Raw genomic sequence first — 15294 nt, 5'->3', positions numbered from 1 at the left:
CACATTTTCTCCAGTGTCTGTGGTTCATCATTCAAACCTTCTGGGTCTATAATACAAGGAGTGAATAATCTCTAAGGAGTGAATAAACTCTCAGTATATGAGATCCCACACTTATAAATCTGCATGGAAAAACTAGTATTGGTATAATAGTAAAATATGCACAAACATATCAAACATTTAATGGAACTAGTTCCATCTGCCCCCAACAATGTTCTCTGCTTAGCATCTAAGTCTTAGCATCTTAGCATCTATCCATCTCAACAAAATTTTTTGTAGATAAATTTCCAGATAATTGTTGGTTTACAGCACACTAATTTGAATTTAGTGCAAGTGATTGCAAAGATTAATTGTATATCTTTAAAAAATTGAAAGACTTCATTTAGTTAGTGAAAGTGATATTGGGGAACTCCTCAAACTACACAGATTTCCTAGCGTTAAACTAGTTAACAGTTATTTTATCAAAAGACAAAATGTTTTAAAAAAGGATGATATATGGATGCTTTAAAAATAATGATTTTATTCTAAGTTATTTAAGAGAAGAGTTTAGAAAATCTGAAAAATTAGAAAACTAACTCTATAATTGTCCTATGAAAGATAGAAAATGATATTTAGTCATAATGCAGTGTTGACAGCGAATGTAAACGGACAAAAATCACTCATTTTCCTTTTTATTTCATTGGAAACCACACTGTGGGTATTTATGTGTATATGTATATATTTATTTATGTGGTATAAATAATTCAGTAGTTCAATTTTATTCATTTAAGTAATCCATTGTATATAGCTCTGGTTTTAATAGTAATCTAAATTTTATTAAGTATAAGAATTTGGTTTTGTACTTTTAAAAATTATTTTATTCTCACTTTGAGTTTAATTAACTCTTGTTTTACTGATTTCTTAAGGTGGAATCTTACGTCATTGATTTCAAACCTTTGCTCTTTTCTAATAAAAGTGTTTAATACTATAAATTTTCCTTTAAACACCACTTTAGATACCTCCCACATATTTTGATGTGTTTTGTTTTCATTTTTTATGCAGTTCAAAATATATTTTAACTTTCCAAGTGATTCCTTCTTTGACCCATTGGTTATTTAGAAGTATGTTGCTTAATTTCCAAATATCAGGATTTAACAGATAACTTTTTGTTCTTTATATCTACTTAAATTGGGTTTGTTAAGAAAACATACTCCTTTTGATTTCAATTCTTTAAAATTTATTGAGACCTGTTTTATTGCCAAGAATATGATCTGTCTTGACGACTGATCCCTGTACACTCACACTAATTTGTTTCTATCGTTTTGGGGTAAAGCACTCCACAAATATCAATTATTCCAATTGCTTGATGGAGATATTCAAGTTTCAATATGCTTAACTGATTTTCTACTTGTTCTATCAATTACTGAGAGAAGGGTGTTGAAATCATCAACTGTAGATCTAGATTTATCTGTCTTTACAGTTCAATCAATTTTTGTTGCACGAATATTGGAGTTTTTTAGTTGTAGGGTTTAGTTATAGTGTTTATTTAAATTATATTTTTATTATTATATATTATTATATTTTATTAATTACAAACTATATTGCATTTTATTATTACATGGACTAAAAAATATTTTCCCAGCTTTATTTCGATATAATTGACATATGATATTGTGTAAGTTTAATGTATACAATGTAATAATTTAATATATGTATATATTGTAAAATGACCACCACGATAAGATTAGTTAATACAACTTTCACCTCACTTAATTACAATATTTTTTGTGTATATGGTGAGAACTTTTAAGATCTAATCTGTTAAAAAAACAAATTCAACTGAGTAAATGTAAATGAGGACCCAATTGGCTTTATTCAATGATTAATGGATTGGGAAGCATCCCATCTAGTAATAGAAAGGCTTTTATAGGCAGAAGAGGCAGTAAAAAGGAAATTTCTAGCAAAGAGTGGATTATTTCAGGCTAAGTCACCTTTCTTTGGGGAAAGGTAGCCTGGGAGAGGCTGAAACTACAATTAAGTCTTGGTTTACTGAGGTGGGGCTTAGCACAAGTAACTCCTTTTCGGGCCTGTTTCTTTTTTAACAATTCTTTTAGCAACTTTCAAATGCACAGTTGAGTATTGTTAACTATAGTCACCATACTGAACATTATATCTCCAGAATTCATTTCTTGTATGACTCAAAGTTTATAACTCTTTGTCAACCTTTACCCATTTCCTACCTCCCCAACCTGCTCCTGGCAACCACTATTCTGCACTCTGTTTCTATGAGTTTTTTTCTTTTTTTACATTCTACATTTAAATGAGATCATACAGTATTTGTCTTTCTTTGTCTGATATATTTCACTTAGCATAATGCCCTCAAGGTTCACCCATGTTTGCAAAGGAAGGATTTCCTTCATTTTTTATGGCTGAATAATATTCCATTTTGTGTGTATTTTATATATCCATATGTTATATATATATATGTGTGTGTGTGTGTACATATACACACACACACACACACACACGTTACATCACATCTCATCTTTTTTATCCATTCATTCATTAATGGACACTGAGGTTGTTTCCATATCTTAGTTATTGTAAATAATACTACAGTGAATATAGGGGTTGCAGATATTTCTTCAAGATAGTGATTTCATTTCCTTTAGGTATATACCCAGAAAGGGGATTGCTGGATCATATTGGTAGTTTTATTTTTAATTGTTTGAGAAACATCCATACTTTTTTCTATAGAGGCTGTACCAATTTACATTTCCACCAATAGCATACTAGGGTTCCCGTCTTTCCACATCCTTCACAACATTTTTCTCTTTTTTTTTGGTTTGTTTTTGTTCTTGCAAATTCCCTTTTGTTCTTTTTTTAAAAACTTTTTCCCAGTTTTATAGAAATAGATTATAGAAATAATTGACATACATTGCTGTATAGGTTTAAAGTGTACAGCATGATGGTTTTATTTACATATATTGTAAAATAATTACCAAAAAAGATTTAGTTAACATTCGTTATCTCATGTAGATACAACACAAAGAAAAGAAAAATAAATTTCTTCTTGTGATGAGAACTCTTAGGGTCGACTCTCTTAACAGTTTTCTTCTGTATAATACAGCGAGCAGTGTAAACTACAGTCACCATGTTGTGCATTACATCCCTACACTTATTTATCTCACGACTGGAAGTTTGTACCTTTTAACAACCTTCCTCCAGTTCCCTTCCTCCATCCACCCCACTTCTGATAACCACAAATCTGATCTCTTTCAATGAGTTCAGTGGGATTTTGTTTTTTGTTTTTTGTTTTTGATTCCACATATAAGTGAGATCATATGGTATTTGTCTTTGTCTGACTCATTTTACTTAGCATAATACCCTCAAGGTTCACTGTGTTGTTCAAATAATAGGATTTCCTGATTTTTGGCTGAGTAATATTTCAGAGTGTGTGTATGTGTCTGTGTCTGTATGTGTGTGTGTGTGTGTGGTATATATAATATACCACAATTTTGTTATCCATTCGTACATCAGTGGACACAGGCATTTTCCAAGTCTTGGCTATTATGAACTTGGGGGTACAGATACCTTTTCAAGTTAATGTTTTCACTTCTTTGGATATATTCTCAAGTGGAATTGCTGTATCATACGGTAGTTCTATTTTTATTTTTTTGAGTAACCTCCATACTATTTTCCATAGTGGCTGCGCCAGTTTACATTCCCACCAATGGTGTGTGTTTCCTTTTCTTCAAATCCTCACCAAGGCTTATCTCTTGTTTTTTTAATGATAGCCATTCTAACAAGTGTGATGTGACATTTCATTGTGGTTTTGATTGCATTTCCCTGATAATTCGTGATGTCGAACACCTTTTTATGTACCTGTTGTCTATTTGAATATCTTTTTTGGAAAAATGTCTGTTCAGGTCCTTTGTCTATTTTTTAATTGAATTTTTTCCTATTTAGTTGTATAAATTCTTTATTTGGGGTATTAACCCCTTATCAGCTATGTAGTTTGCAAATATTGTCTTCCATTTTGTAGACTGCCTTTTCATTATGTTGATTTCTTTCGTTGTGCAATAGCTTTCTTCTAGGAGTTTGATACTTTCAGGTCTTACATTTAAGTCTTAAATATTTTCTGAACAAATTTAGAGAATTGCATAAGGGTCCGGTTTTATTCTATTGCATGTAAATATCTAGTTTCCCAACACCATTTATTGAAGAGAACTGTTAAGTGTATAAACTCCTCATTGACTATTCTTGACTCTTTTTGGTTAGATTTAAATCTAGCACTTTACTATTGCTTTCTGTTTATTTAATTTGTTCTTTCTTTGGACTATATTTTATGATTCCATTTTTTTCTCCTATTTGGTATATTAACCATACCTTCCTGTTTGTCTGTTTCTAGTGATTTCTTTAAGGTATTATTTCCCAAACTGCATTTCTTGTACCAGCATCCCCCTGGGAATTGTGAGAAAAGCAAATTCTTGAGCCTTATCTAAGATTTGCTCAATCAAAAGCTCTAGAAATGGGGCTCAGCTGTCTATAGTCTTGAAGTCCGTCAGGTGATTCTGGTGAAACTGAAATCAGAGAAATATGGTTCTAGGTTTACAGTGTACATTATTAGCTCTTCAGTATATTTTAGATAATGTTATACCACTTCATGTACTTCCATTCCCCCTGCATCTTTTTGGCTGTTGTTCTTAATCATCTTCCAAATATGCTATAAACTCTATATTGTATTGTTATTGCTCTTATTTTAAACATTATACTTTATAGGGGTTAAAATTTAGACAAAATATACATTATATTTACTCACAGATTCATCATTTTGGTGCTCTTCATTTCCTTTGAGTAGATATAAATTTCCCTCTAATTTCATTTTCCTTCCTTTAATATACTTTGTAGTGCTGGTTTGTTGGCAGTGAATTCATCTTTTGTTTGAAATTTTAAATTCCAACTTCATTTTTGAAAGTTATTTTTGTTTGATATAGAATTTACTTGATATAGAATATTTGACATTTTCTTTTGTCTTTCAGCACTTTAAAGATATCACTTCATTGCCTACTTATTTGCATAAATTTGCGACAAGAAGTCCATTTTTCATCTTCTGCTTATTATTTGCAATATGTCTTCCCCACTCCTACTTCCCCCAGCTGCTTTTATGTTTTTCTCTTTGTTACTGGCTTTCAGAGTTTTACTTTAAGTTGCCTTATATGGTTTTGTGTGTATTCTCTTTGGGGTTCATTAGATTCTTGAATCTATGTGTTTTTATCAAATTTGGAAAAAAATGGCAATTATTTCTTGACCTCTTTCCCTTTCCCTCTGTCTTCTCTCATGTGGGACTGCAGTTACATATATGTTAGACAAGTTAATATTGTTCAATAAGTCATTGAAGCTCTTTTTTTTTTTTCAGTTTTTTTGCTTTTGTGCTTTCATCTTGATAGATTCCAGTGCTGTGTCTTTAAGTTTCGTTATCTTTTCTTCTGTAGTGCCTATTCTTCTGTTAAACCATAATATATTTATCATTTTAAATATTGCATTTAATCACTAGAATTTCCATTTAGGACTTTAAAAAAAATTCTATTTATCTTCTATTTTTTTTTCTTATCATCTTTATGCTTATTTTTGAACATATTTATGTTTATATGTTTATATTTATGTTTATGTTTATATTTCTCATCACTGTTTCAATGACCATGTCTGATAATTTCATCATTTCTGTCATTCTAGGCCTCTTTCTATTGATTGGATCTTTCTCCTTATATTACTTTGCTAGGGCTTCCTTAACAATATCTCACAGACTGAGTGAATTAAACAATAGAAATTTATTTCCTCAAAGCTTTGGAGGCTAGAAGTCTAAGATGAAGATGCCAGCAGGGTTGATTTTCTCTGAGACCTCCCTCCTTGTCCTACAGATGATCACTCTCTTATTGCCTCTTCACATGTCTTTTTTCTGTATCTGTGCATTTCTCATTTCTCTGTATATCCATATTTCCTCTTCTTATAAAGACACTAGTCAGAATGGAATAAGGTCCACCCTAATAGCCTTATTTTAATTTAGTCAAATCTATAAAGATCCTATCTCCAAATACAGCTACATTCTGTTTGAAAGTGGTTGATAGGTGTCTACAAAACAAAATTACTAAACTATAAAAAATGCCTTAATTCTTAGGGTAGTAAAGTGGATTTTTTCTGGAGCCAACAACATAATTTCTAGGGAACATGAACAGATAGGTTCACATTGAGTAATCCCAACAGTGACCTGAAACTCAGTAATTCCCTATTGAGACCCAGAATACCAGATGGTACAACAACAAGATTCTTAATTCTGAATTTAAATTTGAATAACGTATAAATTTGGGGGTGAGGGGGGAATACAGTGTAGCACATAACACTCCTAGTTATAATTTATAGTTCATAACTTCTTGCTCTATACATTCCTCATAATTTTTGATTCAATGTTGTGCATTTTGAAATTTAGATGTTAAATGCAAATTTTTGATTTATTCTTTTTAATAGTGTTAGATTTGTTTCTGGCCTGAAATTTTGCTACTTGGGTTTAGTTTGATCTTTTCAAGGCTTGCTTGTAAGCTTTGTTAGTATAGGTCTAGAGCAGTCTTCAATCTAAGGTTGATTTTACCAAATAAGGTGATACCTTTGCAAATAAGGTGATACCTTTCTAGAACACTACCCATTCTCCCCCTTATTATATATAGCTCTTACCATTCTGGCTTGTAGGGGTATGAAGTATGCGCAATCTTGTGTAATCTCTGGATTTTGTTCGACCTACTACTTCCTGGTAGTTTTTTACGGACACTCATGTGGTTTTTTTTCTCTCACTCATGAGCAAATCAGTAAAAGACTTAAGGATTGCCTCCTATAGATCTCCAGAGCTTTTTTCTGTGGATCTCTCTTCCTTTCCATATTCTCCTTCACAAATTCTAGCATGAGTTTCCTCCCTTCTGTTCTCCACCCTGTAGCTTGCTTCTAGGTAATAAGCAGAGACAGTCGCTGGACTTACCTTGTTTTTTTTTTTATCTTTCTCAGGGATCACTGTCTTGTTCTGCCTGTTGTCCAGTATCTGTAAATACTCATTTCATATATCATGTTTTTCTAGTTTTTTTAATGCAAGGGGATAAATCTAGTCCCTATTACTCCATCAGGACTGCAAGTAAAAGTTTTATTTTCATAGTTCTTTGATTTATTTTTCAAGGTGACAGGTTTTAATATCATCATTTTTAGTATTTGTTATAAATTTTTGGTACCATTTAAATGGATTCACTGTCTTTTTTTCAGCACAAATTATTCGCAGACAATATATTACTGTATTTGTGTAAGATATATGAATTGTTAATCATTTTGATATCCTAGGAATAATTCAAGCAAATTAACAAACTTTGGAGGAAGATCAATGTGAAATATTAGTCATTTCCTGGGATTTACTTAATTTGTTAGGTATATGTATAATTTATTGACTAAAATTTTATGTTAGCAAGTAATAAAACCTACATGGCATTTGTTACAATTATTGCAGTGCATAAAGAAAAAGGAAAATTCATCCAGATAAATATGCTTTTTTATTTCAATGTGGATATAGATTAGTCACTTAAAATTATCCTTTAAAATTAGTAATAGCTTTTCTTTTCTCTTATTCATCATTGCCCATGCAAATCCGTGGTATCTTTTAGGAAAAAAAATGTATGTACAACATCTGTAAGAGAAGATTGACATGAGCTAGTGTGGCTGAACATCTATCAACTGTTGCTTTTGATTTAGTTTCTGTCCTCATTGGTGGCACATAATGAAAAGGCCAAGGGAGACTGCTCACTCTGTCTGATAATTAGCAAATATGTGCTCATAGTTACATTCTTTGAAGTATCCTGAATTCTAAATTGACAGCATGAGGTAAATAAATTATCTTTCAGGTGATCATTTACATTTAGAAATAATTAGAAAATTATTTTTAATATGCAAAGCAGCAAAAAATTAGTTTTGTGTAATACCTTAAACATGCTCATAAAGCATATTTCCTGTCACGCTATGCCAAATTTTCCACCTAATTTTCTGTTCCTTTCCTCTCCCTTCTTAGGAAAACAGTTGGTGTTTTTTGCTGTGGACCCAGTTCAATTTCTAAGATTCTTCATAAATTAAGTAACCGAAACAACTCATATGGGACAAGATTTGAATACAATAAAGAATCTTTCAGCTGAAAACCTTTGAGATGAACCAGGACTCTAAAGAAGGAATGAGTGCAATTTCTAAGACTTTGAAATTCAGCTGAATCAAACAGCTGTGTCACACCAAAGGGTAGCAAGGTGTTCTTATTTATGATTATTTAAAATGGAAATGCAGAGAATGTGGCAAGATGACAGGTCACATTACATGTTTAATCTGGAAACCAAAGAGGCCCTGAAGAATATTCGATGTGATGATTCACTTTTCAATGCTAGAATTAAAAGAAAACTATTAGGCGCACACTGTTGATTTTTATGGCTGATTCGAGAACTCCCTAGTGAGGAGCCGCACTTGCAAACTGTGAGGCTGATAGTGTTGGTCCTCTTTAAATTGTTTTTGGTTGAACAAATGCAAGATTGAAAAAATTAAAAATTCATTGAAACTCAGATTACATTTTCTACATGAGTATAAACAGAGTAGCTTCGATTTAGAAAAGCTCCAGGCAAATATATTAGATGTTTGAAGATACAGCACAGGACTCTATATTGATACGGGTGTCAATATCTGATCTTCCTCACTACTGATGCTAATACCTCTATTTGATATCCGTAGACTTAGGTTAAATGAACTTTTTACAGATGTTGATATAGTATCTATTTTTATATATTTCTTTCTTTTATTTCCCTCTGTTTAGGGAAATCTTCCTTCCCTTGGCATGCATTAGGCACAATGATTTAATCAGTCACTTTCACTCTCTACTTATTTAATCTATTACTATTGCATAGTAATGAGGAAAATATCATTACAGTAACTTACAAAGGGATCTATAGACTAATAATTTTTTCGCTTTTCAACATTGTGATTTTTATTCTGTTATTTTTATTCACTTTTTCCCTAACATAGTTTGTCTTAGTTTTTAGCCTCGTAAGGTACTTCATTTAATTTGCACTTTGTAACCAAAAGGCATCGTGTCTGTCAGTGGTCACTGAGATAGATAGATAGATCTCTCTTCTGTCACACATTGGTTTATGCTGGAAACATTGAAAGTGTAGTCACATTCCTAAACAGGAAACCTATATTTTACTTTCTACACAAAATGAGATACTTCATTAGTTATTCAAATTTAAGTTCAGAATTAAGAATCTTATTGTTGTACCATCTGGTATTCTGGGTCTCAATAGGGAATTATTGAGTTTCAGGTCACTGTTGGGATTACTCAGTGTGAACCTATCTGTTCATGCTCCCTAGAAATTATGTTGTTAGCTCCAGAAAAAATCCACTTTACTACCCTAAGAATTAAGGCATTTTTTATAGTTTAGTAATTTTGTTTTGTAGACACCTATCAACCACTTTCAAACATAGCACATTGCTGAAATCAGCAGTAAGATTTTGTTAAAATTTTTCATGATATAACTTGATAGATGGTACTGTCATTTTTTTTGTTCTAATTTGCCAATAGCAATCAAGCATGTTAAACCATCTAGTACTAAATGCCCATATATATTACTTACAGATATTTCTTTCTCTCCTTGGAATTCTTTCATCTCCCTTCTTTGGAAGGAAGGTGAGCCAGAAAAAGATATGGGAAATGTGCAATGTTCCTACAACTTTATTTCTGAAGAAATATTTAATAACCAGTATACCTTGGCAGCACTTTCTGAATTAAAGAGAATTTTCACAAAACACATGACCGAAAGAACTAGTAAAAAGAAACAATTTAGTACACGTTTGATGTGCAATACTGACTTTTTACTGATCATAGTTTATTTAAATGATTATATTAATACACCTAATTTCAGTAAGACAGGTGGACAATTTTTTAAAGGAAGAGTGATCTTTCCAAGTAAATAAGTCTGATATTCTAGATGAACTTCTTTGCGTATTTTAAATTTCAGATGATGTTTAAACGTTAAATGTTAGCATAGGTAATTTTTGCCTCTATAGTTGGGAATGCAGGGATAATAGAGCTTTGCATGGATAAGATGGCTTTGTTTTGTTTTGAGGGATTCTTTCTAGCTAATTCTTTCTAGCTAAACAAAGATGGCTTTGTTTTGTTTTGAGGGATTCTTTCTAGCTAATTGCTGCCACATAGGTCTTAAAACGGTAATTTTAGTGGCAATAAATGTTAAAATTGAAATGGTATTCTTGATTTTCTTGAAATCTCCATAAAGCAGAAAGAGTTTCTTCTCCAGAAGATACAAGTTTCAGAAACATCATTTATTTGAGAGCACTGTAGCTTAAGCCGCCTTAGGGATTTGCATTCTCGCACTATCAATGTCACTGGCTAAAGGGGTGACTATGGCATATTGCTCCTCACTCTGGGATTAAGATTTCTCATTTGGACTAAATCAGTAGTTAGTTAATCTTTTTAAAAGTAATGTATCTTTTTGAAGACCTGATTAAAAAGGAATATTATGACATATGTAGAAAATATTACAATCATAGACAATCTTGGGGGCCCACAAACAATCTCTCCAAAAGAAAAGACACCAATGTAAGACTCTCTGAACAAAATGATCATCATTATAGTTTTTTTATTCTATTTATTTTTTCTTTAATTTTTTTTTTGGAAGAAACTATCAGTTTTTATAGGATTATACTGAAATTAACTCTGTGGACAAAGGAAAGGAAATTCTATTTGTATAACCCAAAACAAAGAATCCAATGGACTCTTCTATTGGTTTTTAATCTTCTTGTGTATTCTGCTTTACACACAGTAAGACTATGATTTTATATATAAATAATAATTTTAAAAACATTCACATACCACATAAATTTGGGGCTTCGTTTTTGTTTATTTGTTTTTAATTCAGGTTAAAAATGAAATCATTGATAGTGACGATACATGATTTTTTCATGTAGTGAGTTTAAATGGCAGTCAGGTGATTGTGATAGTACAGGCACTTAAAACAAAGAAATAAAAGAAGTGTAGCCAAAGTGTAAGCTGAACTGATTTAATCCACAAATCCATGTTATTTATAACCCTCCCAAATCAGAGTTTACTTGGAGCATTCACAGAAGGTAATAGATTTAAATTATAAGGCATTGTTAAAAAGGCTTGCTGGAGGCAAATCGGCTGGCCATTGTCATCAATAGGTAATGCTGGTGCTGCCTAATGTTCAGTTTACTAAAGAGAAAAAATTTTAGGTAAAAAAATTTTTTTTTCCTTAAGGATGGTTAACTCAGCTGGACAGTGATTCTTCTAAAACCAATGAGATTCATTTTTAATTGCTACTCATGATAAAGAGTTTCCCTTTCTTATGCTATCTAGGACACCTTCATATCATTATATTATAAAAATATAAAATACTGAAGTTAGGAGTACTGTTATTTTGCAGGTGAGCAAACTTAGGCCCAAAGGAAGATGGTGACTTGTTTCAGGTCATCCACTGAGTTCGTTGCAGTTTCCCAATCTCTGCTGCTGAAAGGCTCTTTCTACTCCCCATAAAATATACAACTAATAAACATATCCAGTACTGTTTGAATCTCCCTATAAACTCTAGCGCTAGGTGGAAAATAAGGTACTGAGTGTTAATTCCAGATTCAGGGCAGAAAATCACACTCTGCTTGTCCTGTATATCTTCTGATTCTAATTTTGTTAGTCTTATATATTTTGCCTATTTGAATCTGTTTTCAGATATCAGTTTTAAAATATGACAACTGTACTAAAGGGATTATGTTCTCCAGTACTCTATTGGAAATAAGTAATAGTGTAGCTTCCAGGAAATGCTACTATTATAATTTTAAATTTAGGTTCATAGACAAAAGTCATAACTTCACCAGCTTTCTAACCATTCAGGGGAATTTTGTTATTAAAACTAATGACTCTTGTTCTCTGCTTACATGACCATAACATGCTTCTTGATCAGGAGAAAAGAGTCACCATTTTGTAAACTAGTGAGACAGAAAATAAATGAAATCAAGCATAATGAGATCTGCATTTCTTTCAACCACAGCAATGAGAACTCACTGTTTCCTTCTGTCTAAATATCCCCTCCATTACCCCAACTTCTTTGTTCCATTCTGTAGAATTCTCAAAGGACAGAGTTGCAAAAGCTAGCTAAATGAAGTTTTCCTAAGAAGCAGAAGACTTCTGATGCTTAGCAAAGAAGGGCTCGTTAAGAAAGAAGAGAAAAAAACGGCCATGTGAATCATTTAAAATTAGCAGAGGCAAGCAATGTTGCTTTAAAACAGAAACCAGTAATTTTTTTAAAGTGAATATACAGAATTTTATTTTCCTGTATACATTTTTTTATATTCCTGTTTATAGAATCTAGAAATAAATTTCTTCTTTTATTTTACATTGTAGCAAAATCACCAACATTCTTAATGCAGAGTGTTAAGCTACAATTTAAGAATTAGTAAGGACAAAAAATACTTCATAGGAGAAAAACTAGGAGGAAAAAATAGGAGTCAAAGAAATAAAACTTATTTAACACATTAGGACATGATAATGCTTTTCTTTTTATAATTTCATACATGATCAAATGTGTGGCAAAACTATTACTCTTGTTTGGGGAAAATGTAAAACAATGTTGTATTTGGTTTTTTAGGGATCCTTTTGCATTTTCTTTGCCACTAGAATTATAGCAGAAGCTTTACCTTTAATCAGAACTATAATCTTTTTTAAGAATTAGAGCTTTGATGAGCTGCAGGTTGACCTAGAGACAACTCCGACCTTTAGATGAGAACCAGTATTACATAAATGCTTTAAGATATGTAGCAATAAAGAAGGGGAGGCTGCCATGCATTGACTAAGCTGCATATGCCACACATTAACATTCTTTCATTTTTAGGTCATATTTTTTCAGCTCTGATCTTTCTACCCAGAGAATGAAACCTTTTTAACAATGCAGACACTGAGAAACAGATATTCTCTCTGTTGCATAAGTGTGTCTGTTCACCTGTATCAGCACCTTTATTTGAGCCAAGTTATCAATTTAGGATGACTGTATATTTCATTTTAGTGGTGAGAAATCTCCTCAAAGCATCAAATTGGAGCCTTGCTTGCCTGCTAAAAAATATATGGCAGCCAATATACGACAAGCATTGACTAGGGAGAAAGCAGTTAAATCTTTTAGGTTTTCCTCTCCAGCTGAGCCTTAAAGGAATATAAAATACCTACTCCATGACCTGGGTTGTACTCCATGTCCTGTGCTTAGACGTGCTGCACAGTTTATTCTCCAGATTCCCAGGGACTCCCTGATTCAGGGGCTCTGGAAAATACTAGCTCCTGAGTCAGCTTGGCGTCTTTTTCCACATAACTGGGTGCCTACCAAGTATAATTACATCCTTATTTAAAGGTGATGATTATCTGCTTACCAAATGGCCATCGCAAGAAACTATTTTCTTCTCTTTTTTTTTTCATAAAGTTCGATTAAAATTCAGAGTTCGAAAAAGTAGAAATCACTTTAAAAAGTGGGAATAATGGTGGCAGTTCTGTCCTACTCTGAGTGTGTGCCAGTATCATCACTTTATCTAGTTATCCCCAGTGTGTGGAGTGAACAGGATCCTGGGTTAGAAATAAAAATACATGCAGCCTTTACACCTGGAAAGTATTAAACTACGTACATAAAAATTAGAATGATGTCGACCTCTGCTTAACTTACATGGATGTAGTGAGGCGAGGATGTGGGGGAGAGGAGGAAAAGAGTGGTGAAGAAAGAAAAATTTCCTGAGCAAATCTTCTTTAGTAGGTTTTTGAAAATACAGTAAAAATAAAACAATTCTAAAAAAGTAAAAACATAGACCTTTATGAGTCACAGTCCATTGTAACTGAAAGAGTATTTAATTGTGTTTTCTGGACAAGTAGAGAAGTACCCACAAATTGGCACCAGTAATATGTTCTGAGATTCTGATAAAGTTGCCTGTTATGTCCAGTATATCTGCCTTCTGAATTCCTCAACTAATTTTGATCAGGCCCATTGTGGCTAGAAATAGCTGTATTGATCTATGACAATTGAGCTAGGAATTGGAGGGTGATGTAACTTATTCTGATTACTTAAGGTTTGATGGAGTAACAAACAGCTATTCATGAGACATCCTACTGAGTTAAAACCAAGGCCTGTATCTTAAAACTAGAAATAATTCTATAAAAGAAAAGAGCACTGCATTGTAGCTATTTTTTTTCTAGATGGAAAATAATAAATTTACCTTTTTCTTATTCTTGCCAAAGATACTTTACATTATGTATTTTCATTAAAGCTCACATTATTTCATTATTTTGTATATATTTATATTTAAATTATGTACATGTGTATATGAGAGAGAGTGCATATGTGAGAGAGAGAGAGAAAGAGAGAGAGTGTGTGTGTGTGTGTGTGTGTGTGTTATGGTGGATTGGAAGAAAAATTGAATAAAAAAGACATTCTGCAATAATGTATAATGACACTTTCCAACTTTCATTATAAGCATTCGACAGTGACAGGTTTGAAAATGAAAGAAGTGTAGTCCTCCCATGAAAATGTGAGTTACTTAGAAATCCAGGTGTGGCATCTGATTCTTATCTGGCTAAATTTAAGTGTGAGTGTATACAGTGGTGGAGAGAGTGCACTAACTCAGATTCAATACTTGTAAAGAACTTGAAAAAATACATTTATTTCTACATGTAATTTTATGTTTTAAGTCATAGTATGTTTGTGGAAAACATTCATTGTTTTAGAACATGGCATAGTGTTTAAAAGCAAAACAAATAAAGATTGAACAAATATACTTAAAATTCCTTTAATTGTAAACTAATTGTGCATTGTTAACAGTAAAAATTAAGAATTTTCTTCACGACTTTGAGAATGGGCTATTTTTTGTTTTCATATTCATGAAAGACGATCACATTAGTCTTACTTATGAAGATATTAAATAAATAATATTTAAGAAATGTTCCTTTAAAAAACTTTGAAAGTTGAACAAATATACTTAAAATTCCTTTAATTGTAAACTAATTGTGCATTGTTAACAGTAAAAATTAAGAATTTTCTTCACGACTTTGAGAATGGGCTATTTTTTGTTTTCATATTCATGAAAGACGATCACATTAGTCTTACTTATGAAGATATTAAATAAATAATATTTAAGAAATGTTCCTTTAAAAAACTTTGAAAGTGGTCTGATTCCAAGATCTCAACACTCTTATAACTTTCG

The 15294-nt window shown here is 32.0% G+C and overlaps 1 protein-coding gene across 7 annotated transcripts in view; it reads left to right on the top strand.

Moving 5' to 3' along the window:
- NOX4 (NADPH oxidase 4) overlaps positions 1 to 14375 on the top strand; it is a 137583-nt gene extending 123208 nt beyond the window's left edge. For all 7 annotated transcript variants that reach the window (XM_025042647.1, XM_015600601.2, XM_025042643.1 and 4 more), the window contains one exon: positions 8072 to 14375. In XM_025042647.1, the coding sequence (XP_024898415.1) occupies positions 8072 to 8192 (121 nt within the window). In that variant the 3' untranslated portion in view covers positions 8193 to 14375. The remainder of the gene's footprint in view (positions 1 to 8071) is intronic.
- The last annotated feature ends 919 nt before the right edge of the window (positions 14376 to 15294 follow it).

The sequence above is a fragment of the Pteropus alecto genome, unplaced genomic scaffold (assembly GCF_000325575.1).
Source record: "Pteropus alecto unplaced genomic scaffold, ASM32557v1 scaffold7, whole genome shotgun sequence".
Classification (NCBI taxonomy): Eukaryota; Metazoa; Chordata; class Mammalia; order Chiroptera; family Pteropodidae; genus Pteropus; species Pteropus alecto.
Note: the sequence above shows the minus strand (reverse complement) of the source record. Positions and strands in the feature narration are given on the sequence as shown.